The sequence below is a fragment of the Numida meleagris genome, chromosome 2 (assembly GCF_002078875.1).
Source record: "Numida meleagris isolate 19003 breed g44 Domestic line chromosome 2, NumMel1.0, whole genome shotgun sequence".
Taxonomy (NCBI): domain Eukaryota; kingdom Metazoa; phylum Chordata; class Aves; order Galliformes; family Numididae; genus Numida; species Numida meleagris.
The window spans coordinates 124,730,568-124,758,505 of NC_034410.1; the positions used below are offsets into that span (position 1 = coordinate 124,730,568).

Below are 27,938 nucleotides of genomic sequence, written 5' to 3' on the forward strand. Positions count from 1 at the left end.
AGAGAAGCTCTGCTCCTGCCTTTGTGAGCCACCTAGCCAGACCAGAGTAAGCATCCCATGAAACCACGGCCTGCAGCATCTCATCACTGCACCTGTTCCTGCAAGCATCCAATTCAGCAGTACGTTTCTCCTTAAAGATATCTTAACTTCTGCATTAAAATGAAACACGTATGCAAAAGGTAGAGCAAGAGCGACCCAGAAAGAGACCTGACAGAGAAAACTTATCAGCGAGGAATTATTTTGAGTCAGGCCGTACCACCCCCACCCTTACCTCAGCAGCCGCGCTCTCCGCGCTCAATTGTCCCGCCGCCCGCTCCCGTCAGCCCGCCGGGTGTCCTGCGCATGCGCCCCACTCTCGGCCTAGCGCGCATGCTCCGAGTCCGTGCCCGGAGGGTACCTCGTCTGCGCGTGCTCGGCACAAACCTGCCAGGAGATTCTGATGTGCGCATGCGTGCTGTGCCCTGCGGCGTGGAAGCGGCGCAGCGCCACACACGACATGGCGGACGGGTTGTGTCGGCGGGTGACGTGCAGCCGTCAAGTACCGGTGGCTGCAAAAGTAACCTCGCCCTTTTTGCGACAGCGGGCTGAGGGGCGGTGGCAGCCCTGAGGGACTGAGGCGGTCAGCGGCGGGAGGCCTGGGCGGGCTCGGTCCTCGCAGCGACCGTTACACCCGTTAACGGGCGTTACACCTGCAGCGGTCGTCTTGTGGCGGGCCGGAGCGTTGCGCGGGGATCGGCTGCTGCATGCGGGCCTGGTGCTGCGGAGCGCCGTGCCCGTGCTCACAGGGCCCGAGGAGGCGGCGGGAAGATGCCGGTAGGTGGGGGCGGGGCGCCGCGCTGCGCCGCGCCGGCTGCTTCTGGTGTGTGTGGGCCAGGGCAGCGCCAGCCGTCAGCAGCCTGCTCGAACCTGGCCCCTTCTCTTACCTGTGCCCTAAATTAATTGGGTGGTTAGTAGTGAGGAGCATAGAACCTTGCGTTGCTCGCCCCCTGTCCTGACCCACTTCCATGGTCGCTGGAGCTTTTCCTTAGCCATTTACGTGACAGTCGAGCCTAGCAAATCAGTAAGAGGTTTTCTGTGTGGTCACTTGTCTGCGCCAGGTGAGGAAGGGGCTGTGTTAAATGTTCCATTGATTCAAGGAGGGAAGGTGTGAGGACACAAATAGAGGATGGCTTGGCATGTGCTGCTGGAGGAGTGCAGATATGTTTTTTGGCAGCTCACTCTTCGAACAGGTTACTCACCCAGTATGATAGATAGTGGCAGGAGTGAGAGCTTGTGCTGGCACAGCTGAAGGGATGCATCTGCTTCTTTGGGTATTAATGCTTCCATAAACTGGCTTATAGTTGTACAGGGCAGCCTGAAACATTGCTTTTATATAGCAGGATTTAAAAGCACAGTGTATATTTTTGAAAACAAGCTGAAGCAGCAGCATGTTAAATGTCACCTCGTTGTTGGGCTCTGTGTAAATTATTTCTTCTTCCACTCACACAGGACTTCTGAAAGTGCTATCCTAGTCATGCACATCTGTAGTTCTGTCACAATTCCCTGCAGCCCTTCTAACTGCCTTTTTTTGCCACAGGAGAAGAAACAAAATTTTAAAAAAATCAGAAGCTACTGTATAAGGAAATATGCTAATGACACCGCTATCCTAATTTTTTGATGGAATAGCTTTGATTAGTTCTAGGTATTTGGCAAGATATGCCATTATGTCACTGGGAACTGTATCCCATCTGTATTCTCCCTGTAGCTGTACCCAGACAGAATTTCTGTCTGAAGGCAGGGCAGGCCATAGCTTGAGGCTGGCTTCAAGCTTGCGTATGCCTGACAAACAATATGGGACAGCAACTCCTGAAGGAATTAGTATCTGTGCTGCTTTTTGCTGGGATGGAGTTAATAATGTTCTTTATAGCAGCTGATAGGGTACTGTGGTTTGCATTTGTGATGAAAACAGTGTTAACACACGGATGGTTTAGTTGTTGCTGAGCAGTGCTTACACTGCATCAAGGTCTTTTCTGTTTCAGCTTGAAGCAGAAAAGACTGGGGAGAGCTGGTAGCGGCCTTTCAGTATCTAAAGGGGGGCTATAAGAAAGAAGGGGACAGACTCTTTAGCAGGGTCTGTTGTGGTAGGACAAGGGGAAATGGTTTCAAACTAAAAGAGGGGAGATTTAGACTGGATATAAGAAAAACGGTTTTTCTACGATAGGAGTAGTGAAGCCCTGGAACAGGTTGCCCAGAGATGTGATGGATGTCCTGTCCTTGGAGGCATTCAAGGTCAGGCTGGATGGGGCTCTGAGCAACCTGATCTAGCTGTAGATGTCCCTGCTCATTGCAGGGGAGTTGGGCTAGATGACCTTTAAGGGTTCCTTCCAACTCAAACGATTCTGTGAATCAGTTTCACGCTGCCTTGCCAGAGAGGAGCAGGGGGGGGTGCACCAGGAGTTGGAAGGGGACACAGCCAGGACAAATGCCCAAACTGTCCAAAGGAATATACCATGCCTATGGGGTCATGCTCAGCAGTAAAGCAAGGGGAGAGTTTGCTGGGACTGCTGTTGCTCAGGGACTGACAAGCCATCAATTTGCTGGCGCTGAGCAATTGTGTTTATGTTGCTTGTTTTCCTCGGTTTTGTTTCTCTTTGTGTTCTGTTTTGTTTTGGGTGGTCTTTTTTTCCTGTTGTTTTATTTTTTACTTATTAATTTGTCTTTATCTAAACCCCCAAATATTCTCACTTTTACATGTCTAATTATCCCGCTCTGGGGGAAGTGGGCAAGCAGCTGCATGGTGCTTAGCAGCCCACTGGGATTAAACGTCAGCACTAGGGGAGATTGTTGCAAGTCCAAAACTATGAAGAGAAAAAATATATTTGAAACAATGGCAAGAAAATAGCATGTGATACTTCATGTTTTTCTGCCTTCCAGATTTGGCACCTGCAAATTCCAGGTTTCCATGGTGACAACATTGCTGGTAATTGCCAGGTGATGGGAAGAATTCGGGACTGGAGGAACCAGACAGGGCAAGATTTGGAAATGTCAGTGGAGTGTGAGAAGGTGATGATGCTTAATGTAATTTCTAGGTACAAACAAAAAGGAGTGTGAAATCTGTGAACTGTAATAGAAATGGAAGAACTGGTTTTGAGATCAGAGTTGAGAAAAGAGAAATTGCTTAAGGGGGAATGGAAATTGAAGATGATGGTGTGTTGTGGAAGCACTGAGTAAAGCTATCTGTACTTGTGTGGTGTATGCCATCTACATCTGCCTGATATTCTCCCTAGTGTCTTGAGGATTGTTTGGGTATCAGCAGCATGGGCAAGCTGTAGCTTGCAGCATCCAGCTTTCCAGTAGAAGAGAATCTGTAGAGCTACAGAATTCATAGAGTTCTCAGGACGTACCTTATACCTCCGTGAAAGTTTTCTAAAAGCTGAATCCCTTGGCATTGACACAGCAAATCAAAATTTTAGCCTCACAATTCAAATCATAGAATGTATGTGATCCATTTAACCATCCTCCAGCTGGAACATGCTGTATGTTTCAGTGCTTTCATCAGTATTGGGAGCTAGTACTTGGCTTCACATTCTGTTACTATTAATTAGCGTTGTTCTCCAGTTCCTAACTTCCCTTTGCTCCCTTCTGTCCTCACAGTGACAGCTTTGTGCAAACATAGTGCTTGTTCTGTTTACCCTGAACTGGCACAGCCCTGAATTTCCTGTTTTTGCAGGAGAGCTATAAAAGCACTCAGGGAAACAACAGTATGAAAATAACTGTTTGTCATCTTCATAATACAGTATTTTCTTGAGCACGCTCTTCTAAAACATAAAACGTCCATGCTGTGACCAAAGGATCAGCATATCTATGATGAATGCAGGTTTCGTTTGTCTGTATTGTCAATAACAACGTAGCCAGAGAAGCACAGAGCTAAGTGCACTCTGAAATTTGCTTGGGGTCTTGTCAAGGATGTGTGGATTGCACTGCATGCTTCTGTGGCTGTGCTATTAGCATGCCAGTAGAAATAAAACACAGTGTGGAAACTGTAGCAGGTGATGCGTTTTGTGTTTGGTAATATACCTGCTTGCTTGTGTTACATATGCTCTCACTACAGATTATATAACTTTAACCTTAGCGAGCACCCTGTTAACACTGGTAGCTCTCATATTCAGTGAAGATATGTTTTGCTACTCAGATGTGGAAGATGTTCCAAATTTATAATGCATTAATGAAAAGGAATCACAAAGTTTCTTTGTTTGTTTCAGAGCAAAATATGATTTTAGTCCTTAGAGATCCCTGCTGTTCTTAAACAGGTCTAATTCCAACTGAGAGCAACGTAGACAAATCAGAACTACCTAGCTAACACGGATTCTCTTTGAATGTTATATTGCAGTTACTAGATACTGACCCTAGGGGATTTAAGTGATGACTTCGTTTGTCATTTTTCAAGTGAGCAACCTTAGTTATACTGTGTATCAGAACAGTGTTATTTATCAGTTCTGTGAACTTGACTGTGATAGTTCTGTTTTGAAAATGAACTGTGTGTCATACCTGGATGGAGCCAGGTTAGATAAAGTTTCAAATCTGTAAGGAATATTATTTTAGCAGATTTCAATTGCTAACTTTTAGTGTTACTGAATTCTGTTAACTGCAGTTCTACGAATGAATCTGTAATGGTTTGAAATTAAATGCTGGCTGGGGGTTCAGGTTTACAATGTGTGTCAGCATCAGTAATAACTAAAAGACTGATTTGTGTGTGTGTGGTGTTTTTTTTTTCTTTTCCTGGTCTAACCACATCTCTCGTGTTGAATTGTAGGTTTTGAAAGCTTTTAGGGCAGCATTCCATTCAACAACTGGCTGATTAAACATAGGACTGAGTAACTTAGGAGACACAACTGAGCCTTTTTCTTTCTAATTTTTCTCATAGGCATAATAAAGCAGTGAAGAGAAACTGAAGGAAGTACTGCATGTCTTGCTCCTGAGAAAACTGATTCTGAAGTAATTGGGCAAAATAGGTATATATGTAGTAAAATCTAAAAAGGTAGGATATTCTCATTTTTTGTTTTATTTTAAAAACCTCATAGCTAATTTAAAATTCTGTCCTAACTGAGTTTACAAAAGTAATTTTGTATGTTAAGGAGGAAGGCAAAATCTAACACTTTCTTTTAAATGAGTTCTGTAGAGTTTTAGCAAATTCTAATAGGCTCCTCTTGGTAGGATTTTGGTGAAGGTAGATTGCCTCTTAGCCTCCAAATCATCTTAAAAGGTACTCTGTTTTATAAGACAGATCCCATAAGAGAGAACAATGGCTCTTCATGATTTCAGGGCTAGCTGAAGTCTTGGCATCTTTTTCTTCCTGAATATTAAACATTTCTCTAGACACACGGAGATTTTGTGCCGTTCCCTCTGGAATGGGAGTCTGCAACTATTAGAGAATCTTCATCTTCCTTTTTTCTTCAGTAAGAAAGCAACGTATTAAGTCACGTGCAGTTCAAAATACAAAATGTGCTGGCTGATAGTACCACGACTGTGGTCTGTAAGGTTACTGTTTTGTAAGTTTGTTAGGCATTATATAGAAGGCCTGTATTATATAAATGGAATGCGAACACTTACTTTTGAACTTTTCTGATATTTCTGGTTCAGGGAGAATTCAGGTGAATAGGAGCTATGTGTTTCATGGTGGCTGCTAGAATTGTGCTTGATAGCAGAGTTCAGGATGCATCTGCTAAAGTCTTCACTTTCAGAATTCAGAGAATCTTGATATAAAATGAAGATGCTGACTTCCAGCAGTACAGTCCTCCAATTCTCAATTAATTCTTGAAGTCTGTAAAGTTTGCAAATGCTTGCATTCTCACCAGCTCTGTATTCACTTTGAGATCTCCATATTTCTAGAATCGCATCCAGGCTGTTGTGCATTGGATTCTGAACAAAGACTGCTTTATTTCCATTTGTTAACAGGCTGAAAGTGTGTGGAAAGCATGGGTTACGATATTGAACGTTTTGTTGGCTACGTTAATGAAGGGCTCTTATGCTCCATCTGCCGTGATGTGTTGGAAGATCCGCTACAGGCTCCTTGTGAGCACGCTTTCTGTACTGCTTGTATACATGGGTGGCTTGTTCATCACAGTAACTGCCCTGAAGACAGACAAGTGATTGATGTGTCTGTGCTACGACCTCTGTACAGGTATACAGTAGTCTCACTGTATGTTGGAATTGTATCAATTTAGGATTTTTCAACTGTTCTTACATAGATTCATCTCTTGTCACCTACTGTCACTCAAAGTTGTCTTTACCCAACATACCTGTGATAGAAACTGCATCACTTAGCATTTCATATTTGTTATAAGTAGCTTTTGAGGAGTTAGGATTTCTAAACAGAAAGAACGCTTATTTTGTTCTCCGCCTTTGTATGTCTTGAGTGCTAGTTCTAGACACCTGTCTGGATATTATTCTGAACATCTTCTACAGTAGCAAAACTTTCCCTAACAGTTCTGGAGAAAGCAGGCAATGCAGTTCTCAGGATTAACAGTCACTAAGCATTGTATATCTGTTATTTTTCTTTTTACTCTTTTAATTGTCTATTGCCAGTAGTCACAGTTTTATCACTTGACCCTGCTTGGTGTATAACTCCTGTATTGTCTGTCTTACTCAGATTAAGTAATATTATGTTGAAAATCTTCAGATGCAGGCATTGAGCTAACTCCATTAGTATTCCCATTATGTTTGTCCCTAATGAGAATTTAACTGTATGGAAAGCTAAAGTATACCGTAGGCAGGTAGGCAGTGCCACTGAAAGAGCAGCCAAAGTGTTTGGGAATACCTGCTAAACTAGTGAAAAGTAAGGCTAAAAGGTAATCAAAAATAATTTGTTTGCACGATTAATTTTGGCAACTGAATTTTCCATTTAACATTGTTTCTGTTAAGTTTGTTGGCTTGTTCTTTTCCAATATTGTCACTTAAATGCTTATATATATATGGAGCATATCAGTTTCCATATATATATACAATATATAAATATATTATTATATATTTAATAATAATGATTATAATATTATATATATTATAATATATATATTATATATATATTTATTATTTGTAAGTTTTCCTAATTACAATTTGAATCTTAATTTGTCTTCACATAGTGGAAAACTCAGTTTTTTCAATAACTTTCTGTCTTAAGAACAATTTTTTTTGTGTGCGTAGATACATGAAAAATGATCTAAACCGTCTTCAGCTACATTGCAAAAACAGAGAGTATGGCTGTGAAATGGTTTGCTCTCTAGAGTCTATAGACCGGCATGAGAGGGAGTGTGAATACAGTCAGATACCGTGCTCCAATGCTGGTGAGTAACAGTCAAAGAAGTTAATGTTTTCTGTTCAGAAAATATATGTATTTTCCATCTTTCTATCACCAGAATGGCAATAATGGCCATTCATTTTTTAAAGGGAAATTCAAAGCTTTAGTGTGACCTACTCTTTGCAGGAGTCTTTTCTGAAGAAAACTCAATACCTATTTAGTATTTTTCCTGGTGCATCCGCAGCTGCTCACCATCTCTTGACTATAACAAAAATATCCTGGGAATGAGATTTTTTTTTTAACTAAATTTGTAGTAGAATTGATATGTTTGTGTTACAGTCTCTGAAACAGACCTATTCATCCTTAGGAAGAAACATACTTTTAAAAATAAATGTACTGTTAACATTTCCCAACTGATTTTATCCAAAATGTTATGTGTTCCTAGAAGAACTTAATTTTTAATTAAAGATGTTAAAAGCATGATTAAGTCTGACACTGTAATTAGTTGTGAGGAGACTGAGGTGCTAGAGTTGCTCTGTTAGAAGTCTCAGCGATGACTATTGCAAATGCACCTTTTACTTTCTACAGAAACAGTAACATATAATGAGCTCCTGCATCTTGTCTCTATTGTGTGGTACCAAGGTGTGAGCATGCATAAATCTCTCATGGCCTATTGTGTACACACAAGACTAACCAGTGGTCAGGAAAACAGTCTCACCCACTGTTTTACCTGTCCTTGGGCCCTTTTTTTTCTAAATTTGATACCTAATTTATTTATACGTTTATGTTCTTTATCAATTCCTTTCATTACAAGCTGCTAGAGTTGTGGCCTGGCATCAGTGTTGTCCTTACTGAAATTGCCTTAATGCCAGACCGGTGGCAGAAATATTTACAAAAAATGCTCACTTCTTATTAAAACATTTATTGGTTAATTAAGAGTTTTTGAGAGTCTGTATTATTAGTAGTATCTGTGTTATAACTATTGCACTTTACCATAGAATCATAGAATTAGCTAGGTTGGAAAAGACCTACAAGGTCATCCAGTCCAACCATCCACCCACCACCAATAACCCCACTAAACCATGTCTCTCAACGCTATATCTAAATGTTTTTTGAACACCTCCAGGGACTCAACCACCTCCCTGGGCAGCCCATTCCAGCACCTGACCACTCTTTCAGAAAAGTACTATTTCCTAATGTCCAGCCCTTTATGTTCTAAGGAATACACTTTTTCCCACCTTTCAACAGATTGGTAGTTGCTTATGTCAGGATATTACAACTTCATTACTCACTTAAATGGTTGTGTTGGAATTAATTAAAATGCTTTTGTAAGTTGTAAGTGGTTGTCACATCTTCTTGTTCCCTGTTCAGGCTGTACAGTTCAGATTGAGCGCCGTAACCTTGATGGCCACTTGGCAGTGTGTGAATATCGGAGCCGCGAGTGCCCCAATGGTTGTGGTTACACCATTCTCAGTGCAGAAGACACACAGCATAATTGTGTAGCAGAGCTGAGGACGGAGCTAGAACTTCTTCGGTACACATCCTCTGTTTCTTTTGATGTTTGTGTTAGTCTGGGATAAAATCACTGCATAGAGCACTTCACATTACTAACACTGGATTCTGGTATGTGTTAAATAGTCTGTTAATCAGTTGATACGAGAGGCACAGGGTATTATTTGTCTGTGCAGACTTAAAACCAATTAAAACAGTAAGAATTTTTACCGTTAATTTTCTGTCCAAGTTATTACAAATCCTAAAATACCATTGGTTGCAGCTGAACAAAACTGAGCTGACTGTACAAACTGACAAAATGCCTCCCAAGAACTGAAGTTAGCAATTTCGTTTTTCCGTTGGGGTGATATATAGACCCAAAACCATGTTGTTTAATTATTTCACTGCTATTTTTTACAAATTGTCCTGAAGATAAAAACCTCTTGACTATTTTCTTAGGTACAGACCAGCAGATTTAACTTCACAGAATCTTACTGTTAATTTCAATTAAAACCATGGCATAACAGTTGGTCAATGTGCATCTTCTTACCAGCATTCTCTTATTTCCTCTTACATGTTTCCGTAGCTTTTCCTTTCCCTGATATTCCAACTGGGCAGTTTTTGGTGCATTTCTTGTTTCTTTGCTTGTTGATTTCTTTATTTTTTTTTTTTCACATTTCCTTCCTATTTTTAATCTTTCAACTCTCTAAGTCCTGTGCTCCTGAACATTGCTGTGAAGTCTGGCTCAAATCCATTTTAAAATCATTGAGACGTGAGGAATTTGGGTACCTAGTTACTGAACTCAAAAGGTTAACATAGTAACAGTGAATTTTTGGCAGTTGATCTGTACGTGATCAGATTATAACAGTTTACTGCTATTATTTAGTGTCTCCTGCAGAAGTGACAAGATGACATGTTTAGCCAGACAGTAATGGTCACAGTTTTAATCAATCTTGACTACATATGCTTAGAAATAGGTATATACTGCAGGAAGTGAATTATTTAAAGTCATAAATATATGATCTTGAACTCATAGAATTACTTCAAGAATGTGATATGTTTGTCCCCATTAACACTGTATGATAAGCAACAAGAAAGTGTCACTGAAGACAGATTTTGGATAATAGTATCACGTCTCCACGGAGATGTCCTGCACAGATCAGGCTGTCTGGCTGCAAGAAGACTTTGTGGAATCTGAAATATTTTTTTCACCATGTTAACAAGGCTTAAAAAGGAGAAATACTTTTTTAGGTCAGAAATGATCTGCAGAGTGGAGGAAGCAAAGCATGAGATGGAATCAAGGTTGGATTCACAGAGAAGACATATGGTCCAAAAAGAGAGTGTTCTGCAAAATGAAATCGAAGAGCTCAAGGTGAGTATGATTTTTTTTCCTTTTTTTCACCCCCCCCCCCCTCTTACAGCAGTGTAGCAATTAGCTGTTCCCAGAAGCATTCTTTTCTCTTGAAAAGACAGAGCCTCAGATAGAGGCAAGTTAGATGAAATATAGAAAGCAGAACAGACACTAGCACAATGCTTTGCCTGGGCTAACCAGCTCTTGAGAAGCAGACTCAGTGTTGGTTTTATGCAGTTTATCTACTTCAGATTAATTTGGAGCTAGCCCAAATATCGCTGTACGAGGACTGCATTGTTTGAAGCACGGATAACCTGTCAGCAAATCATTTTGAGTGTCTAAATGTTGGGCGTACATCACAAATCAACTTGAATTCAATGGCCAGCCCCTTTTTTTAGTGCTGTTCAAAGCATCTTAATCCAGTGCTGACACAGAGACCTACTACAGGCAGTGGTGTTTACACTGTGGTTCAGCTGCGATCCAAAGGTTGGAAAGTTGCTGTGTAAATCAAATCAAATAACAAGGAAGGCTATGTTATCTTTTGATTCATCTATTTCTTAGTATATCATGAAGTAATGATTGTTAAAGCCCAAAGCAATGGAGATGCTTTAGAGTTTTTCTTTTTACTGAATTTGATTTTTTTTTTAAATCCTTGAAGAATGTATCTGAACGTAACCAAAACCTTACTTTGGTTGGGGCCTTGACATAAGAAGTTCAAGCAGCAATGGGGTAAATCGACACACTGTTTAAAATACTTCATAAGAAACTTTTTGCACCTGTAGGAAAACTGTTAGGGAATTTTGGAATAATGACCGTCTAAGAAGGTCAGTGCTGGATTGTGTCTTAAATTGTTTACATTTCTTCTGCTAACAAAACCAGTAGATTATTTCAACATTGTTAATTTATAATCCATTACCCTACATGCATGACCAATTCAACTTTGTAACACCATCGTTAGACAAGCTTGTTTATTGCAGTAAATTGATATTTGCATTTCAGAGTCAGATGTCACGAGTGATGTCGGATGTACGTTCCCTCATGGCTGCAGAGAGACAGCATCGACAAGAACTGGAGCAAGCGGAGCTGGAGAAACGGGAGCTAATGGAGCTGCTGAGGGGGCTGCAGAAGGACTGTCGCTTAAGTACTGCAGAAGGAAGCAGGAAGACAACAAACTTCCGCCCGCTGACGCGACTAGAGAGTGCAAAACGAAAACCGAGGGAAGTTACAGTTATCTAAACAGAAGTAAGCTCAACAAGCATCTCTTAGTTTCTGTGACCATCTGGCAAACTTTTCTACTCTCCATGAATGACTGGTAGATCGTTTCTGATTTGCTCACTTTCTTTTTCAAAGCTCTCTTTCCTCTTGGGCCACAGAAACAAATGGGAGAGTTTTTTCATATGGAATGTGGAGCGTTAAACCTAGTAAGTTATAAAGATGTTTTTAGCTGTATGTTTTCATTAAAAAAAAAAAGGGGGGGGAAATATTTGGTTTGTATCTCTTCAGTGTGTCATTTACAGAACTCTTTCAAGCCTGAAAACTAGAACTAGTCAAAGATACTTAAATATTTTTTTCCTTTCTGATCCATTATTGTCCGGTTAAGTCCAGTTTTTGCATATACTTGAGAAAGAAAAAAGGAAAATGTGATTATTGGTAATGACATTTAGGATCTACTTAATTTTGGGAAAGTCAAGTTAATGGATTTTTTTTGTTGTTGTTTCTGTAGTCTGTAGGAGGTATATTTCAAAGGTGAAAAGAGAGCACTTTAAATTCCAATTCTGCTGCTGTGTAAGAGCTTCAAGTGAAGATGACTTAACCTCAGAGCTTCTCTAACTTCCAAGGATTGAGAGATACACACTTAAGAGATATGTACCAAAGCCCAAGGTAATAGCATCACCTAGAAACTTCTACATAGATCTGTGTGTAGCTTGGAGTTTGAGGGACGAGGTCTTGCATTTTACGTAATTATTTGGAGATTTTCTTTGTGAAGGTATCGGATTTCTACCAGGTCCTTTAAACCTCAGTTCAGTCCATTCAGTACTCAATATCTTTAAGAGAGACATAAGTACTTTGGTAGAGCATCTCTAATTTTCTTTTGGCTGATTTAAGGCTATTTGTACATCAGTATCCACAACAGAGGGCTATTTGCAGAGTGGCTTGGACGTGGAATGTTTTTATTAGGACTCAAGTCTGCAGCTGTGTAAGAGCTCGGACTTTACAACAGATGGACAAATACTGAATTAAGGGGGCATGTCCCTGTAAAGACTCTAATATTCATGAGAAATCTGTACAGTTTGAAGACTTTTCTCTATACTTCTTACAAAGCCTGTTTGTGTTGATTTGAGTGCTATAACTAAGCCATATTCTGTCTCCTGGTGCAGCTCTTCAGTGGAATAACTAGGGAAAAACCTGGCCTCCTGCTTACTGAGTACGCTACATCAGTTTTCAGGAAAGCTGAGTGCAGGCACAACCGTCTTAATAAACCTGTTCTCTAGTTTAGAAAACAAGTACATTTCTGGGTCTAATTTCCTATCACTAAGAGCAACACTTTTATGGCTAAAAACATAACCAAAGAGAGAGACTGCAATCTTCTTTAGCACATATTCTACATTAGAAGGACTTGTGGTCAGTTTTCTTTATTTCGGGCATTAATAAATCCTTCTGACTCGCTGTTCCTTCCGTGCAGCTGAAACAACTGCACACATCTTCAGTTTTTATGCATTTAAAACTAACAAACAACTCTCCTGAAAAGGTTTTGTTTTGTTTTTTGAAGCTATTCACGGGAAGAGCTATGACCAAATATTTATTTGGTTTTCACTTCACTCTTTTTATATCCTAGATTGAACTACAATCATCGACATGATTTAGGTCATTATTAGCAGTCTCTTCCAGTTTGTGACATAGCACCTCTCTTAAGCAGCCATACTGAACAAAGTGAAGCAGTAGCTATAATTTGGGAAGACCTTCATTCACACCAAACATTCAGTGGTCGATTCACATATATCAGCGTGCAGATTAGAGCTGCAGATAGAAACTAAGAATGCTTTTATTAACTTGTGTTCTAGTTAAAGCTTTAGTGTCTGGTTTTTTCTTTGGTGACAACTGTTTCAACATTCACACTAATTTTGAAGCTTCTTAGCAACACCAGATTTCATGCTCTTAGGATCAGTATACGTGCAGGATGTGTTTTCCTGTGTTCTGTAATTGTGTGGTTGTGTGTTGTGACTTCATCTATCTTGCTTAATGTGAAAGAAGAAAATTCCTTCAAAATCCTATGGAACTCAGATGAGCTGGATCGTCTTTCCTGAATTGGAGCACAGTTATAATATTTTCCATTCTGAACAGGAAAAAAACAAGGAACTAGCTTTGTGCTTTTCTCTTAACAGGATCTCTGTGTTGGTTCTAAGAATTTCACCCACTGATTTTATCAGTGAATTCCTTCTAGTATAGGAGAAAGGGTTTATTTAACACTTGCTTTGCAATTGGGCTACTCTTTGTCCCCTAAGTGACACACATGGACTTGCGTGAGAAAACACATCTTAAGAGGTAAGGGCTGACTTTCTGCTGCACAATCTATGGAGCTTCTGTTTACCAGCTCTGCAGAGTCTGAACTTCCAGTGTTAAAACGGGGCGATGCTTTGAGCCCACTTGCTGCTGGAATGACCTGTCAGCTTGGGTCTCCTCGAGCTGAAAGAAAGCACAAAGGTATTTTAAATGGGGTTATACTACCCGGTAGCAAGTGGTTCCTTCTGGCTATTTAAGACTGACCCTGCTCCTCAGTGATGATAACTGTTCTGCACTTCAGATGTTCCTCTGCTAGCGAACTGCACACAGGGCAGTGTATGTTAAATGAAATGAAATAGCTCATTATAATAATATTTTATCTAGTTCTACTTTTTCCAGTCTCATGTATTACACAGCTGATAATAGCAGCTACCAGAAGCAAGGAATTTTTTTTCTTTCAAATTCTTATAAAAGGATTAAGTCATGGTCCAAATATTGTAGTAGACAGTGTAAGTGAAGGTGCTCACTTAGAAGTGCTTCTTGTGACTGGGAACAAGGATGTTAAATATTCTCATAGTACATCACAATGTAACAAATTCCATTTCCTCACAGTTGGAACTGTGCTGAGAGCACACTGAACAGTTACTCGAGTGGACCTGTAGCCACCCAAGCAGCTGTACTTGGCAGCTACAACAGAGAGCAAAGTTTGTTGAGGGGGAGACGGGAAAGAACTTCAGGCTGTCTGTCTGCAGAAGCTCAGCCTGAGAGCAGTGATGCAGCAACAGCAGCCTCTGAAGCATCTGGCTTACCAACATCGACTGCTGCCTTGGGGCATCACTATTAACGTACCATTAGAATTAAAGGGAGATTGTCTTTGTTCCCAACTAAATGCAATAGTACCAAACCTGCAAGAATCTCAGACAAAACTCAGAGAGAGCAAGTTATTAAGTGAGATTACAAGGAGCAAATCCTTATCCTACATTAAATTGGGTGAAAATAAAGAGTAAGGATATATTTTAAGACATTAACACTTTTAAAGTGAGTGGAAAGTTTGGCTTTGAAAGAAAAATCAACATTTACCTAATTATTCTGAAGACTCGTAAGACACCAGTTAAAAGTATTTTGAAATTAGTTCTTAAACTGAACTTGAGGGGTCAAATTCAAGCCAAAATACTGCTTCCTCAGTTTCCTTTATGGTTAAAGCTACGTTCCCATTCTCCTGCACTCCTCCCAAAGCCAAGTCAGTGGTCTCAGTCAGGGTTGAACCATTGCTCATAGGATTACTTTACTTGGAAATAGTTGGGAGCGCTTCCAGTAAGTTTAGCTGACTTGGAATGGAGAACCATGCATCTGAGTCAGATGCAGGAGTTGCAAAGCAGAATTCTGCTGGTCTTGCTCATAAAGATGACAGGTTTTAGAACAACTCTAGTACTAGATTAACAGTCCTTCATGAGGTTTGCTTAACACTGTGGAATCACAGAATGGCTGAGGTTAGCATGGAATTCTGGAGGCCATCTGATCCAAGCCCCTGCTGGAGCATGGACACCCAGAGCAGGGTGCCCAGGGCTGTGTCCACAAATACGGGAGTCTCTTGTCAGGGCAGAACGGAATGGAATTGCATATTAAAGCAAAATACCTAGTACAATGGAGAATTTTGACTGGGAAGAAGTGTTTAAGTCTCAAATGCTTTTAAGTGTTAGGCGCTTTTAAGAAATTCAGTGCGTTAATAGACCTCAATTCCTAGGATATATAATACAGACAGTCTCACAAATCAGATTTTCCATACATTTCCCTCTTGGATGTTTCTGGTATGGTGCTTTTCTACAGCTGTCTTACTTACTTAAAAGTGCTGGATAATATTTAAAAGGAGCAGTGCTGGCCTTTCCTTTCTTGTGTACTGCTCACAGGATGAAGTATGGTAGGTCAGGGAGATTTTACCACAGACAGATGCCTTTATAAAGACCTACAATTCTATGCAACTTTATATATAAACAAATAAACACTGAATTGTCTTCCAGCATATGGTTCACTGCCAGCCTAGTTACATTTTCTACCTTTATAAATACAAGGGTAAAACAGTGCTTAACAGACCTTAATCTCTAGTCTGTAAAAGAAACAGTATTTGTATCACTTTGAAGTACAGTTTGTATAAAAGTTGAACTAATAAAGGGTTATACCATAATTAATGCAACTTTTGTTCATTTCTTTCCGTTACAGAAGTTTGAGTATCTGCTTGATGAGATGAAATAGGGTACTTCAGCCACGCTGAATGCACAGCGCAGGCAGTCATGAAGAAGCTACGATAGAGACTCAGTGCATTAAAACAGTTAAGGCTGTATCTACCAGTAGCACAACATTTTGCCAAGCAGAAGGAATACACAGCAATAAGCAAGGCAAGCATTTGCTCAAACAGTAAAACCCTTTCAAGTAAAGAATCTCGTTTTTATTGCAAGTTTTTTGTACTTGCCACAAGAACCCATTTGGGATACGGTCGTGTAAGAACAGGAAAACTCAGAAGTTGTAAGCTAGATATGCATTTGCTTAAATATTAGCAGTCAGGACACAGGGCACTCCAGAGCATGATTTAGTTTCATACAGTACTCTGCGTTATCTCAAGCACCTGATGGGAGTAGTTAGTTACCCAGCGGGGAAAAGGTTGAAAACTTGCATGTGACAACTACAGATGGTATTTGCACATATCTTGCAGATAACACATTTATCTTATCTGCCTAGGTACAGCCATGTTTCAGGCAGCATAGAATAATAAAGGTTACATAGCTGCTAAAGATTTTGGAAGCTTGTCTCACCCTTATCCTGTAATATATGCATTTGACTGTGTTTGACTAGGCCACTAGCTGGACCGAGGCAATTCTTCCAAATTTCAGCTGGCAAAACAGCCATTAATGACCATCTCCTTTCCTGACATCAGCTGTCTGACACGTGGTCTGTGTGCTCAGCCCCAGGACTTAGGAGGAAGAACTGTATCGCACTGTGGATCTGTTCCACGTTTTTGCATATCCCAAGTGTTCACTGGGTGGGTGTACAGCTACTGCAGAGTATTTGACACTGGCATTGGCTCCAGTTACGAAACAGAACTTGAACACTTATTTTTGGGCACTGTATAAAAAGCAAAATTTAATGCTTAGAATGTTATTTACTCGTGGAAGGATTCTAGTTTAAGAGAGTCAAACCAAATAAAGAGCATTATTTCAAGTTGACTTTATCCAAGAAAGGAACCACTTTGCATCAAAGGGCTACAGAGTTCATTAACAAAAAAAAAAAAAGACATACTTCTTTTTCAAGTTTAACTAAATTTACAGATTGCATAAATCTTAAAGAACTTAACCAACCCTTTTGTTTCTTCCTAGTTTGAAAATGATTAGTGTGTCATGCCATATATTTGAAACTTCCAAGAATACTGTAAATTTACATATTTATTCCATGCCTGACACTTTTCATTTCAAATTCCCTGACAGAAAACAAATGATTCATGTCCCTGCTAGTTTCAAACACAGTAAAGTTTTTTTCAAAAAATTAAAAACCTTAAACACATGGACTGAAGGAGCGACTGCAGCACTCCTTAAAAAAATAGCATTAATACCTGTAATGCCCGAGAGCTCCACCCATTTTAGTCATTACAATTGCATCGTTAGTAAAATTACATCATCTTGCTGTCATTTTCACCATTCAGAAAACTGTGCAACTTCCAATCATTTCTTTGTTCATGTTCTCTTATACAATGACAAAAACACTTTTGTGAATTAATATTATTCCCTTTAAGTGCACCCAGTCAATCATCAGTAGAAGCTTACCACTTCCTTAGGTTATGTCAGCTGACTTTGTGCCAGCTCATGAGCTCACAAACCATGGGATGTTATGGCCCAGAGCCTCCCACAGAACAGCTGCTCAATAGGGACCTTCTGTGGTTCGGGTCAAAGCCATCCTGATTTAGCCAACCAGTACAAAGCCAAAAAATACTCAACTTAAAGCGTGATCATACTTCAGAAACACTTGAAATATGTTGCTCAAGTTTATGATACTAAGCAGATTAGCTGTCCAAAGTTATAACTGAGCCTTAAGTAACTAGATGAAGACACCTTTATAGCACTTTTGTAAAGCCAAGAGACCAAAGCATAAGTGAAAGTCAAGTTCAGCTAATGGACAGTGGAGCTCATATTAAAAGTACATGGCCTTTAAAAAGAACTACTGCTCCTCACTCCATCCAGCAATGCAATTGAGAAGGAATGCAAATATGCAGAGGTGTTCCATCAGTCAATGCATATAACATGAAAATAAATTTAGAGGTGAATCTACTGGTAGCATTTCTCCATGATTCCTGCTTGCAAAAGTTTTGCTCTTTGCAATATATCCGCCTATGAATTACAGAAACAAGTATCCAAGCCGTCTATTCAAAGGGAAGTTTTAGTATTACTGCTTCACTATGTGGTTGTTCAGTTTTCACATCTATCTATGCCCTTTCCTCAGCTACGTAAGTCAGCAGATGATGGGTAGGCACCAATTACCTCCAGGCTCTCTGGCAGTATGGGTATCTTGCTGTTTAACCACAAAACATGATCTGTTTTCCAGCAAAATAACATTTATGCTTCCTAATGCATGAACTGGAATTATAAAGGAAATACTAGGATGTTATCTTATTCTCACCAAAGTCAGTGACAGATTTTCTATGAATTTTAACAGGTGCAAGACCTTGCTCAAGCGTCTAATCACATTACCAAAAATGTACAAAAAAACTATATAAATTAATTAATCCGTGAAAGAACACAAACATAACTGTAATTTCAGTCAATCTTCAATCACCTGCTACAACTGCTCATGGATGTACCTCAATCATTAAGAACCGAGACCGGCTGAAAAAAGGGCTAGCGGCTCTAAACCTGAGAGAAAAAACTAAAGTTGTCTTTCTTACATCCATTTATATCGAATTTTCTTGCAGTAATAAGTCACACAGAAAACATCTGTACCTTTCTTTTGGCACAATTAATATTTCAGAAGTCTTTCAAGGCTTAACTCAACGAGGTTCTTTACCGAATAGTCTACTGTCCACGGAAAAATTAAAACATTCTTTCAAAAGGAACAAAAAAAAAATATACAATTGTACACAAAAAAAAGTCTTGAATTTTATTGAAATTTCAAGTCTTGTATCAAACAAAAACTTCTCTTCAGACAAAAATATTCTCTTGGCGTCCTCCAGATACCAGCAGCTCTGAATTGGTCCTTTAGCGCCTCCGTTTGCTTTGTCATCTTCACAGGAGTCCAGAGGTTGGGCTGTTCCATTAGGTCTCATTTTATCGTGTGAAGGAACGTACATGACGACCTCTTCCACTGCCTCCACTAACAAACTTCCCTCTTGAGCCACCACTGCTACTACTATTAGCACTTGTCCAAGATGGTCCAATTCCTCCGCGGCCTCTGGAAGCACGATCGCGAGGACTCGGTCGGTAGCCTTAAAGCAAAGAAAAGTATACTCAGTTGGAAAAAAAAAAAAAAAAAAAAAAAGCCTAGGTGCAGCAGGTGCTGTGAAAGCACAGGAAACAAAAACAAGACGAGACACAAACCGGGTTTGTTTTCTCCTTTTAATTTTCACCTTTCTTTTAGGCCAGCATTTTTGTTTTGATTGGTTCTAAAGTTACCGCGTAGTTACGAAGACAACTGAATTGCAAAAATGTGACTGCAAAGTTAAGGTTCTGCGATCGAGTGTTCAATTCAGCAAGTTTTACGGATTACAGGACAGTTCGTATGAAAGCATGTATTTGACAGTCTCAGTGACACTGTTCATATATGCTTAAAAAATTTGCTGAATTTCAAGGTGTCTGCAGCATCCTTGCATGGTTTCATTTGTAAAGCAAAAATGAAATTCAAGGAATTTTCTATAGTTCGATGCCCATATGAATACCATGTACCTGCTGAACTTAATGGTCTCAGTGGTGGCAGTGGACCCCTGTTAAAATTGCTTTGACCACCTCTACTGTCATTGTAGGTTCCTCGCGGCGTACTCTGTGCGCTCCAGCTTGAGCCTCGAGCGCCCTCACGACGACTGTAGTTTCCTAAATGGGGAGAGAATAACCCACACACTGTAAAGCAAATCTCACGGTTCTTCCACTTGAATCTTCACAATACTCAGAGCGGGTAAACAGAATATTTACATCATTCAAATAAATAAAGCTACTCCGCATTAGCATACGCCCGGTATTTTAACTCAAAGCCTACAAATTATTTTCCCCTGGTTCCATGCATAGCACAGAATCTACTTTTCACATGTGATCTCAAGTTTTAGAAGACTCGCATTATCTGCTGTACAAAGAGAGACCCCTAATGCTTCAAGTATTTGCGGTCAAGCAAATCCCAGTACTTATGACTTTTCTAAATGGAAGTACTTTCCATTTCCACTGTGGCGACTTGTCTTACCTACAGGTTGGAAAGGAAAGGAATGCAACCTTGTCTGCATGGGAATAAAGTTTAACACTAGCTAGTATCTCCAGCTTCAAAGAAACTGCATCTTGCTCTTGTCAAAATCTTCCATCCTTTTATTCAAGCAGCACTGAAATCCAGAGGCGTACTGCGATGCTTGATTTCACGAACAACTATATCAAAATGGGGGAGAGCTTTGTATTTTTCTGTGTCTCTGAAACACTCCAAGAGTTGCTAAACACAAGACCGTGACATCAAAAAGAAAACAGCTAACTCCTTCTGTAGGAGAGGGGGGCAGAGAGGCAACACAGGAACTTGCACTTTGGGTTCCATTCTACAGCACACGAGATAGCCTCTTCTAGGGCCAAACGACTTCTTTCCCAGATACACTATGTCAGAAATGTCTCATGCCAGGAACGATTAATTTGTGGAAAATCTGGCTAGTATTACTGAAGCATTTCTAGCATTCATTTACCCCAATTCTAATACAAAAGCAAGCATACCTTTTGAAGCAGGTGGGGTAAAGAACCTGTTCTGACTGTGAAAAGCTCCCCGTCCTCCACGATTGCCTGAGAACCCACCACGCGAAGAAATCTTCTGCGATACTTTTGGTGGCCTTTTGGCCGGTGGTATCCCATCTGGAGCAACCACTTCTTTGCTTTCTGCAGCAACAAAATCATCCACGTGCATGGAGGGTGGTCTGCTTGTGTTCTGTTTCCTCTGACGGAAGATATCGTGTGGTCGAATTCCTTGTCCAAATCCTCCCCTGCCTCTTCCTCTTGGTGGTGGCACAACGTGAGCTCTCTTTGCAGGTTCTATGTACTCGGATTTTCCACTGTCATAACAAACCATGGTTTCTTTCATTAATGTAAAAACTGGAACAATGCCATTTTAAAAGTACTTGGCATTTTGACAATACACATAACTGTGCTAACCGCACCGACTGTTAACTCATTAAACTCATCTTACCTTGAAGTTATGAAAGTCTCATGCTTGTGCTTGCCAAGTTTGAAACCTTTTGTGGTTTTTGTCCGACCAGGAGAAGACGGTTCTGACAAAAATGACCTCTCCAATTCAGCTTGCAAGTCAAAGTCACTGCAGCCCTTCTCTGACAGTTCGATTAAGTCAACTTTTACCTGTAAAAATACAGTTTTATAACAACAGTCATTATGAGCACCTCTAAAGAAAACATGCATGGGGATGGATGAGAATCAGCAAAGATCCTAACCCAGCCCAGCTCCTTCTGCTCGTAAAAAAAGTGCCATCCTCCCCCTTCTAATGCAGTAGTGTGGATCAAATAAAAGCAGTGGTAACAAAACAAACAACAACAAAAAAAAAGCAGCAGAGCTGCAGCAAAATTGCCCTCGTGCCACTGAATCTCCACAAAGGGCTTAACTTTCAAACACTGTTCTGTTTACACTACAGTCCCACAAATGTATCAGTGCTGCTTTTATATGCGAATGAACTGTTTGGGCTTTGCTTAAGAAATTAAAATACTTCTATCTTTGCATGTAAACATGAAAGAATCATAGAATCATAGAATGGCCTGGGTTGAAAAGGACCTCAAGGATCATCGAGTCTCAACCCCCCTGCTAAGTGCAGGGTCACCAACCAGTAGACCAGGCTGCCCAGAGCCACGTCCAGCCTGGCCTTGAATGCCTCCAGGGACGGGGCATCCACAACCGCCCCACAACGAAAGAGTAAAGCTAAAAAAGAATGCGGGCAATTAAGTCAACAGAAACAGGCTATTTCTCACATAAGAAGCTAAGACACTAATAATTGCTTCATTTAAAAATTGCCATTTTTTGTTACTGTATATTTTTCAAAGTGACATTTAAAGTTCAGATCACAAAAATCAAGTTTGAAGTTACACAGAAAATGCCGTGCGCAGTTTCATTTACTACTGCCTTTTTTTCCCCACTTTTGTCACATGAGAGCAAGGATTTTAAAACAGAGATCAGATTCTTTGAATATTACTGCAGTGACAGAAGATAAGCATGCAAAGGGCAAAATAAATCATGTTCTTAGTCTACCTTTAGCACAAATTACTGAAAAGCCCCAACAGCAATACAAAAAAAAAAGCAGGTTAGGACTGACACAACAGCTATTCCTCTAAAGGAGATGACTCATACATTAAGAGCGCTGTGGAAGGTGCCAGTTTTGTGGCTGCTTGTGTCAATTTGAAGGCATTTGATAATAACCCTTTAACAAATGTCAGCCTTCCTGCATCTGGGTCAGTTGACATGGGTCAGCTTAAAGAACGGAAACCACTTGCCCACATGAATCTCTGGCACTACTATCCTAGGTTAACCCTTATTTTTAAACCTGCTTCAGTAACATTAATGAAACTTCTTACCATGTCCAGATCGGTGTCTATTTCTTCAGCCTGAAAGGGTGAGAACCACATGGACTTCAGCTGGTCATCCATCACATCTGCCAACACATACGTAGTCCTGCAACAACAAAATGCCAAATGCCTGCTTGTTTATGAACTACAACCAACTGCAAGCATACTCAGCACCTCACAACCTGGGGCGAATGCTGTTGCCTTATCCTTGATACTTGCATGAAACGAAATATGCTGGTACTAGTAGAGAGTAGAGACAGCAGTTCTGTTTAGATCCTTTTTGTAAGTAAATCACAGGCCATAAGCCCATACTTTTAACTATTTTACCTGTTGTTAAACAAATTCTGAAGAGAATCTGGTGCAGAAAGGATAGGCTCTACATCCTGGTCACTTAGTGGACAAGCATCGCCCGCTGATTCCAACATTTGCCTGACTCCAACAATGTTGTCCAGTAAGGATTCAAGGCCATCATCTTCCTTAGAATGATCCTAAGTCAACATATGACAAGACAGAATTTGTTACCCTCCTCAATGAAAGAAGCACATTTTTGTTAATTACTAAAAAAAGACTGCATAGAACAGTCCATCTGTCCACAAATAGTGAAGCTGAGACACTTCAGTAAGCAAACAGCAGCAGATTGCTCCTCAGTATGCCACAAAACAAACAGTCATCACAAGGACATTCCTCACTACTAGTTGATGCAACAAGCTCTGTAACATGGCTCTGCAGGCCGTGTAATCTCACGTTGCAATAAAAAAGCTCTCTGCTAGAGCATTCCAACATCCTAAGTGTCTGTTACTCTTCTTTCAGCACAGCTGTGGCTTTTAGTCTTTTACCATTGACTTGGAGGCAGGGATGAGGGACAGCAGGAGAGCACAATGGAAAGGCTTTAGTGACCAATGGGTGTGGAGCAGCTGTTCTGTGGACTCTTCTAAATTGAGTGTCTACTGCATGACAGTCAGCAATGATGTAGAACTAAGATTTGAATATTAGAATTTGGTCACTTATTAGAACCACAGAAACATTAGATGGATGGAATTCTGCAAGTCCTCTAGTTCAACTCCCATGCTTGAAGCAAGGGAGTGATATGGCCATCACAGCCATATCAGCTCAGCCCTAACTTTATCCAACCAAGTCTTAAAAAAATGCTCAGAGATTCCACAGCCACTCTAGTGGTGGTTTTTTATTCTCCCTCTCCCACTCCCCCATAGTGTCAACATGAAGCTCTGAAGCCGCAATATGGGGCCATGGCTCTTTGGTTTATCCAGCTGAAGCTATGAACAACGGTTTGATTCCATCACCTTTGTAACTCTCCTCAAAGAGTTGAAAGCAGCTATGGGACAGCTCCCTAGCTCTCTTCAGGGGACTAAACAAGCCCATCTCCCTCATCCTTTCTCCATAGCACATGTGCTCTAGGTCCCTGAGTACCTTGCTAGAACCCTCTCAAATTTCCCTAGAACTGGTGAGGAGTAAAGACGGCCAGAGGTGAACACAGCACTCCAGCTGACAGCTCACCAGCATTCCACGGAGGGAGACACTGAGGTCCCCTCACCTGCTGTCCAAGCTCCTTCCAGAATTGCTCAAAACACAATCTTGGTTGTTATAAGCAACACACCATTGGTCTTTTTCAACCTCCCACTCAGCACAACCACCCAGCCCAGCCCGCACTGAGGCACGGGGTTGCCCTGCTCTCACTGCGTTTTGCCTCATGACCCACACAAGCTTTCTGCTAAACAAATCCTAAAGAGTTTATGGAGGTCACTCTGAATTGAGGCTTCGCTGTTCATCTTTTTATCCACTCCCCAGCTTACTGTCCCACACAAATTCACTGAAGATGTATCCACCACTCGAGTCTCTGATGACAGCAACCAACAGTATCAGCCCCAGTAGTGACTCCTGGGTACTCCGGTGTTCGTACGTGTGCCTTCAGTGCCTTTTATCACACAATTAGTTGCCTTTGCTTTTATGTTGTGTAAACACTCTCAGTACAGAGGAATCCCAACCCTACCTGAAACTTCCTAAAACAAGAGCAATTCTGCAAGGTACACTACAGAAATTTACCCCCTTCTCATCAAAGAGGGATAGTCTAAATTGCTTTAAAAGCACAGTCAGGTACAAGATTACAACATGAATCCGATTATTCAAATTCTTTTACCATAACATGTTTTTCCAGATCAAGCAGTAGGTTTTCTGGGGTTTCCTCTTTGCTCTGCAGCAGATATTTTAACTCTGCAGTGGTGAGACCCAGTGTTCTGCCTGGATGAGATCCATCTACTTCCATAAGGCTCCCGTCATCTCCACAGCATCCCTAGAAAACGTTGAGAGTGGAAAATAAGCATACTTAAATGTTCATTATACTTCTAGACTGCAAACTCCTTAGAACTTAAATATACATTAGAGAAATCTAGCAAAACAAGAGTAATTTCTCCTGATCTAAAGGTATATAATGCAAAGTATTTTAAATAAAGTATATTTCAATCCAGCATTAAGATTAATCCAGTCTTTTCCCATATAAACTGAGGTTTGTATCAGAGAACTGGCAATTATTTTGGACTTGTTTCTATGCTATGCATTAATAGCTTTAATACACTGCACTATATTTATATAATACTTTCTATAGTGCATGTTAATGCAGCAACTCTCTAACACATCCTAATGAATCTAAAACCTGGCTGCAATAGCATGCCACTCACCTAGGAAAGTCCATGAACTAACTGACAGATTAGATTTTTACTAAGGTAAAACTGTCATTCCATAAGCCCTCTTTAAGAAGAAGCTATTCTACTATTAGACTTTTTTTTGTGCTGCCAATGTCACTTATCCTAAAGGATCGAGATGTCACTTTTTTCCTCCTGAAAGCTCTTATTTATTAAACGTGTTCTGCCCAACTTTCACAGATTCCATCAAAAAATAAAGGTGGCTCAAATGCTACTGATGGAAAAGCCTTGCAGAGCAATCTACATAGACATCTACTTTCTGAAATAATAGTTCCTGAATGGATCTCACACTGCAGATTTCAGTGAACTGCAGCTGAATTTGTCTGTTCAGTACATAGCCACTTACCAGAGTATCAGAGTTGAGAAGCTGTCGCATAAAATCCAGGAAAGAAGAGGCCAGTTCACCAGTGTCTTTGCTAAAACTAGTTATGACGCGCTTTAATACAGTATACAGAGCACTGCTGTGTTTTCTTAGAGAGCTGGTTTTTCAGGTTTTTATTAGAAAAGAAGAAAAAACACTTCATTAGTGCATACATTGTGACAACTGCATTGTAACATCATAATAGCATATCTTACAAAATGAATTTGATATGTTTCATCATTATTGAGTTTCGATTACAAAGCTGGAGCTTCATCATTTTATCTGCACTCAGCTGTTGTTCTCACCAGTGCTGCCCACAGACTACTCAGACCAACTGTACACACTACAGCAATACCTTGAAAACCTGCAGAGAATGGCATTTACATCTTGTGGAGGAAAAGAGAATCACAGAAACAACAACACCTTTAACCTACTTATTTTTTTCCCCCTCTACTTGGCTCTTGTGAGGCCCCATCTGGAGCACTGGGTCCAGGCCTGGTGGCCCAGCACAAGAAAGACGTGGAGCTCTTGGAACGAGTTCAGAGGAGGGCCACCAAGATGATCAGAGGGCTGGAGAACCTCTCCTATGAGGAAAGGTTGAGGGAACTGGGCTTGTTTAGTTTGGAGAAGAGAAGGCTCCGGGGAGACCTCATTGTGGCCTTCCAATACTTGAAGGGAGCGTATAAACAGGAGGGGGAATGATTGTTCACGAGGATGGACAGCGATAGGACAAGGGGGAATGGTTTTATACTGAGACAGGAGAGATTTAGGTTAGATGTTAGGAGGAAGTTTTTCACTCAGAGGGTGGTGACGCACTGGAACAGGTTGCCCAAGGAGTTTGTTGATGCCCCGTCCCTGGAGGCATTCAAGGCCAGGCTGGACGTGGCTCTGGGCAGCCTGGTCTACTGGTTGTCGATCCTGCACTCAGCAGAGGGGTTTAAACTCGATGATCTTTGAGGTCCTTTTCAACCCAGGCCATTCTATGATTCTATGATTCTATGATTCTATGATTTTTCATTTACAAGCTGTGTAGCTTGCTGAAGTCTGAGCAGCACAGTTCTGTAACACTGCTTAGAAAAGTACTTCGAGCAACCTTTTATCAGCAGTGCCCCAGATACACTGCACTATCCCTGTCTCTGCACCTCACCTTCAATGGACAGAATCCGGTCCAAATCCAGGACAGTGAAAGAAGTGGCAAAAGAACTTAGTGCCCACTGCACATATACATTTTGTTCAAAGCAAAGCTGAATTCATACAAGTAGCTTAACAAAAAAAAATCCATTTCAAAAGCCGTAATTGCCAGGTGGTCAAGATGTGAGCACTGTATCTCACCCTAACCCTCCAGCCTTGCCTATCTTACTCAATACGGTGACCCCCTGCTCAGTGGGCTGTATGTGACAGATTCTACTAAGAGATATTTCACTTCCACAAAAAGTATAAAAAAGCCTAGGCACTTTTTCTTTATGGTGACCAAGAAGAAAAATCACTGTTTCAAAACTTTTTTTTTTTTTTTTTACTAAAACCATGATCATTTAATTATTTAAAAGTCTCTCTTCTTCCCAATGCTACTCTCTTCTGCCTTTTTAAACAGTAAAGTCTTGTAGATTCTCACCAAATGTTGTCATTCTAGCACACCACTATTTTGTACTCTATTACATCTAGGACTACTAGGTGGAGTTGAACTTGATGATCTTTAAGGTCCTTTCCAACCTGAGCAATTTCATGATTCTATGGAGAAGTAAGAATTTATAAGCCTTCTAAATCTTTCTCTGATTTCATATTGCAGAAGATTTTAATAATTTTAAGTTGTCAGAGATATCTTACGATATCATACCTCTTTAAGTGATAGAAGCCGTAGTCATGCTCTGTAAGGAACATCATTGTTCGGATACATGTCAGCAGACAACTGTAACTGCTCTCAGAATTGGTTAATGTTTCCATTAGACAGTCACAAATTGATGGCATCAGATCCTTGTTTGGCAAGGAATTGGAAAGCTGCTCTAATTCAGACACAGAGCCTTCTGATGAACTTGGTAAAATGAGTGCAATATCCTACAAAAAGTGGTTATTATGCACACAGTAAAAATGCATTTGAAATACAAGCAATAAATATAAACCGCACATCATGTCAGAAACACTAGGTTCTTTCACTGTTCCTTTATCAGCTTATTCCCATATTTGGCAGTTATTAATGACTAGCAAAACATTAATCGAGTGTACCATTTCTAATTTGGTTAAGGACTGCAAACTATCACTGTTTTTTTAAAACATAAAAGCTACAAAGGGTGAGAAGTGACAGCAAAGCCACGACTCCGTGCCAGACAGTAAGGGAGTAATATCTTATCCTTGGAATTATACTTCTCCCTTAGGGAGTCAAACCGTCCCTTAATCTCAAAACATTCATCAAAATTTAGACGCTGTAAGCACCACTTAGGAAATCTACATCTACTACCCCTTAGAGTTTTATG

General features: G+C 40.5%; 3 protein-coding genes across 9 annotated transcripts in view; 1 reads left to right on the plus strand and 2 right to left on the minus strand.

Moving 5' to 3' along the window:
* The window catches only part of RAD54B (RAD54 homolog B (S. cerevisiae)), a 70,100-nt gene extending 69,676 nt beyond the window's left edge, over window positions 1-424 (minus strand). The window contains exon 1 of one of the 3 annotated variants that reach the window (XM_021388412.1): window positions 93-216. In XM_021388412.1, coding sequence (XP_021244087.1) covers window positions 93-108 — 16 coding nt within the window. In that variant the 5' untranslated portion in view covers window positions 109-216. Of the gene's footprint in view, window positions 1-92; window positions 217-271 lie in introns of those variants that run through there. The other 2 variants (XM_021388411.1, XM_021388410.1) reach the window with 2 other exon arrangements.
* LOC110394517 (RING finger protein 151-like) lies at window positions 495-16,048 on the plus strand. Of its 5 annotated transcripts, none has more exons than XR_002435680.1 (10): window positions 535-813; window positions 2,914-3,042; window positions 4,904-5,017; window positions 5,935-6,160; window positions 7,180-7,319; window positions 8,645-8,807; window positions 10,016-10,136; window positions 11,115-11,357; window positions 11,466-11,536; window positions 11,839-15,798. XR_002435680.1 is itself a non-coding variant. In XM_021388420.1 (9 exons), exons 4-8 carry the CDS (start codon window positions 5,955-5,957, stop codon window positions 11,349-11,351), a joined length of 867 nt encoding a protein of 288 aa, XP_021244095.1. In that variant the 5' UTR covers window positions 495-813; window positions 2,914-3,042; window positions 4,904-5,017; window positions 5,935-5,954; the 3' UTR covers window positions 11,352-11,357; window positions 15,834-16,048. The 5 variants fall into 5 exon arrangements, 2 of the variants coding, with proteins under 2 accessions (XP_021244095.1, XP_021244094.1); XR_002435679.1 differs by adding an exon at window positions 15,834-16,048 and having other exon boundaries at window positions 539-813; window positions 11,115-11,536; window positions 11,839-11,996; XM_021388420.1 differs by lacking the exons at window positions 11,466-11,536; window positions 11,839-15,798 and adding an exon at window positions 15,834-16,048 and having other exon boundaries at window positions 495-813.
* Window positions 16,732-27,938, minus strand: part of VIRMA (vir like m6A methyltransferase associated) — a 28,779-nt gene continuing 17,572 nt past the window's right edge. The window contains exons 16-24 of the mRNA XM_021388409.1: window positions 27,305-27,522; window positions 25,456-25,588; window positions 24,548-24,700; window positions 22,720-22,880; window positions 22,402-22,498; window positions 21,015-21,181; window positions 20,549-20,880; window positions 19,538-19,681; window positions 16,732-19,080 (exon numbers count right to left, since the gene is read on the minus strand). Of these exons, the coding sequence (XP_021244084.1) occupies window positions 18,923-19,080; window positions 19,538-19,681; window positions 20,549-20,880; window positions 21,015-21,181; window positions 22,402-22,498; window positions 22,720-22,880; window positions 24,548-24,700; window positions 25,456-25,588; window positions 27,305-27,522 (1,563 nt within the window). The 3' untranslated portion in view covers window positions 16,732-18,922. The remainder of the gene's footprint in view (window positions 19,081-19,537; window positions 19,682-20,548; window positions 20,881-21,014; window positions 21,182-22,401; window positions 22,499-22,719; window positions 22,881-24,547; window positions 24,701-25,455; window positions 25,589-27,304; window positions 27,523-27,938) is intronic.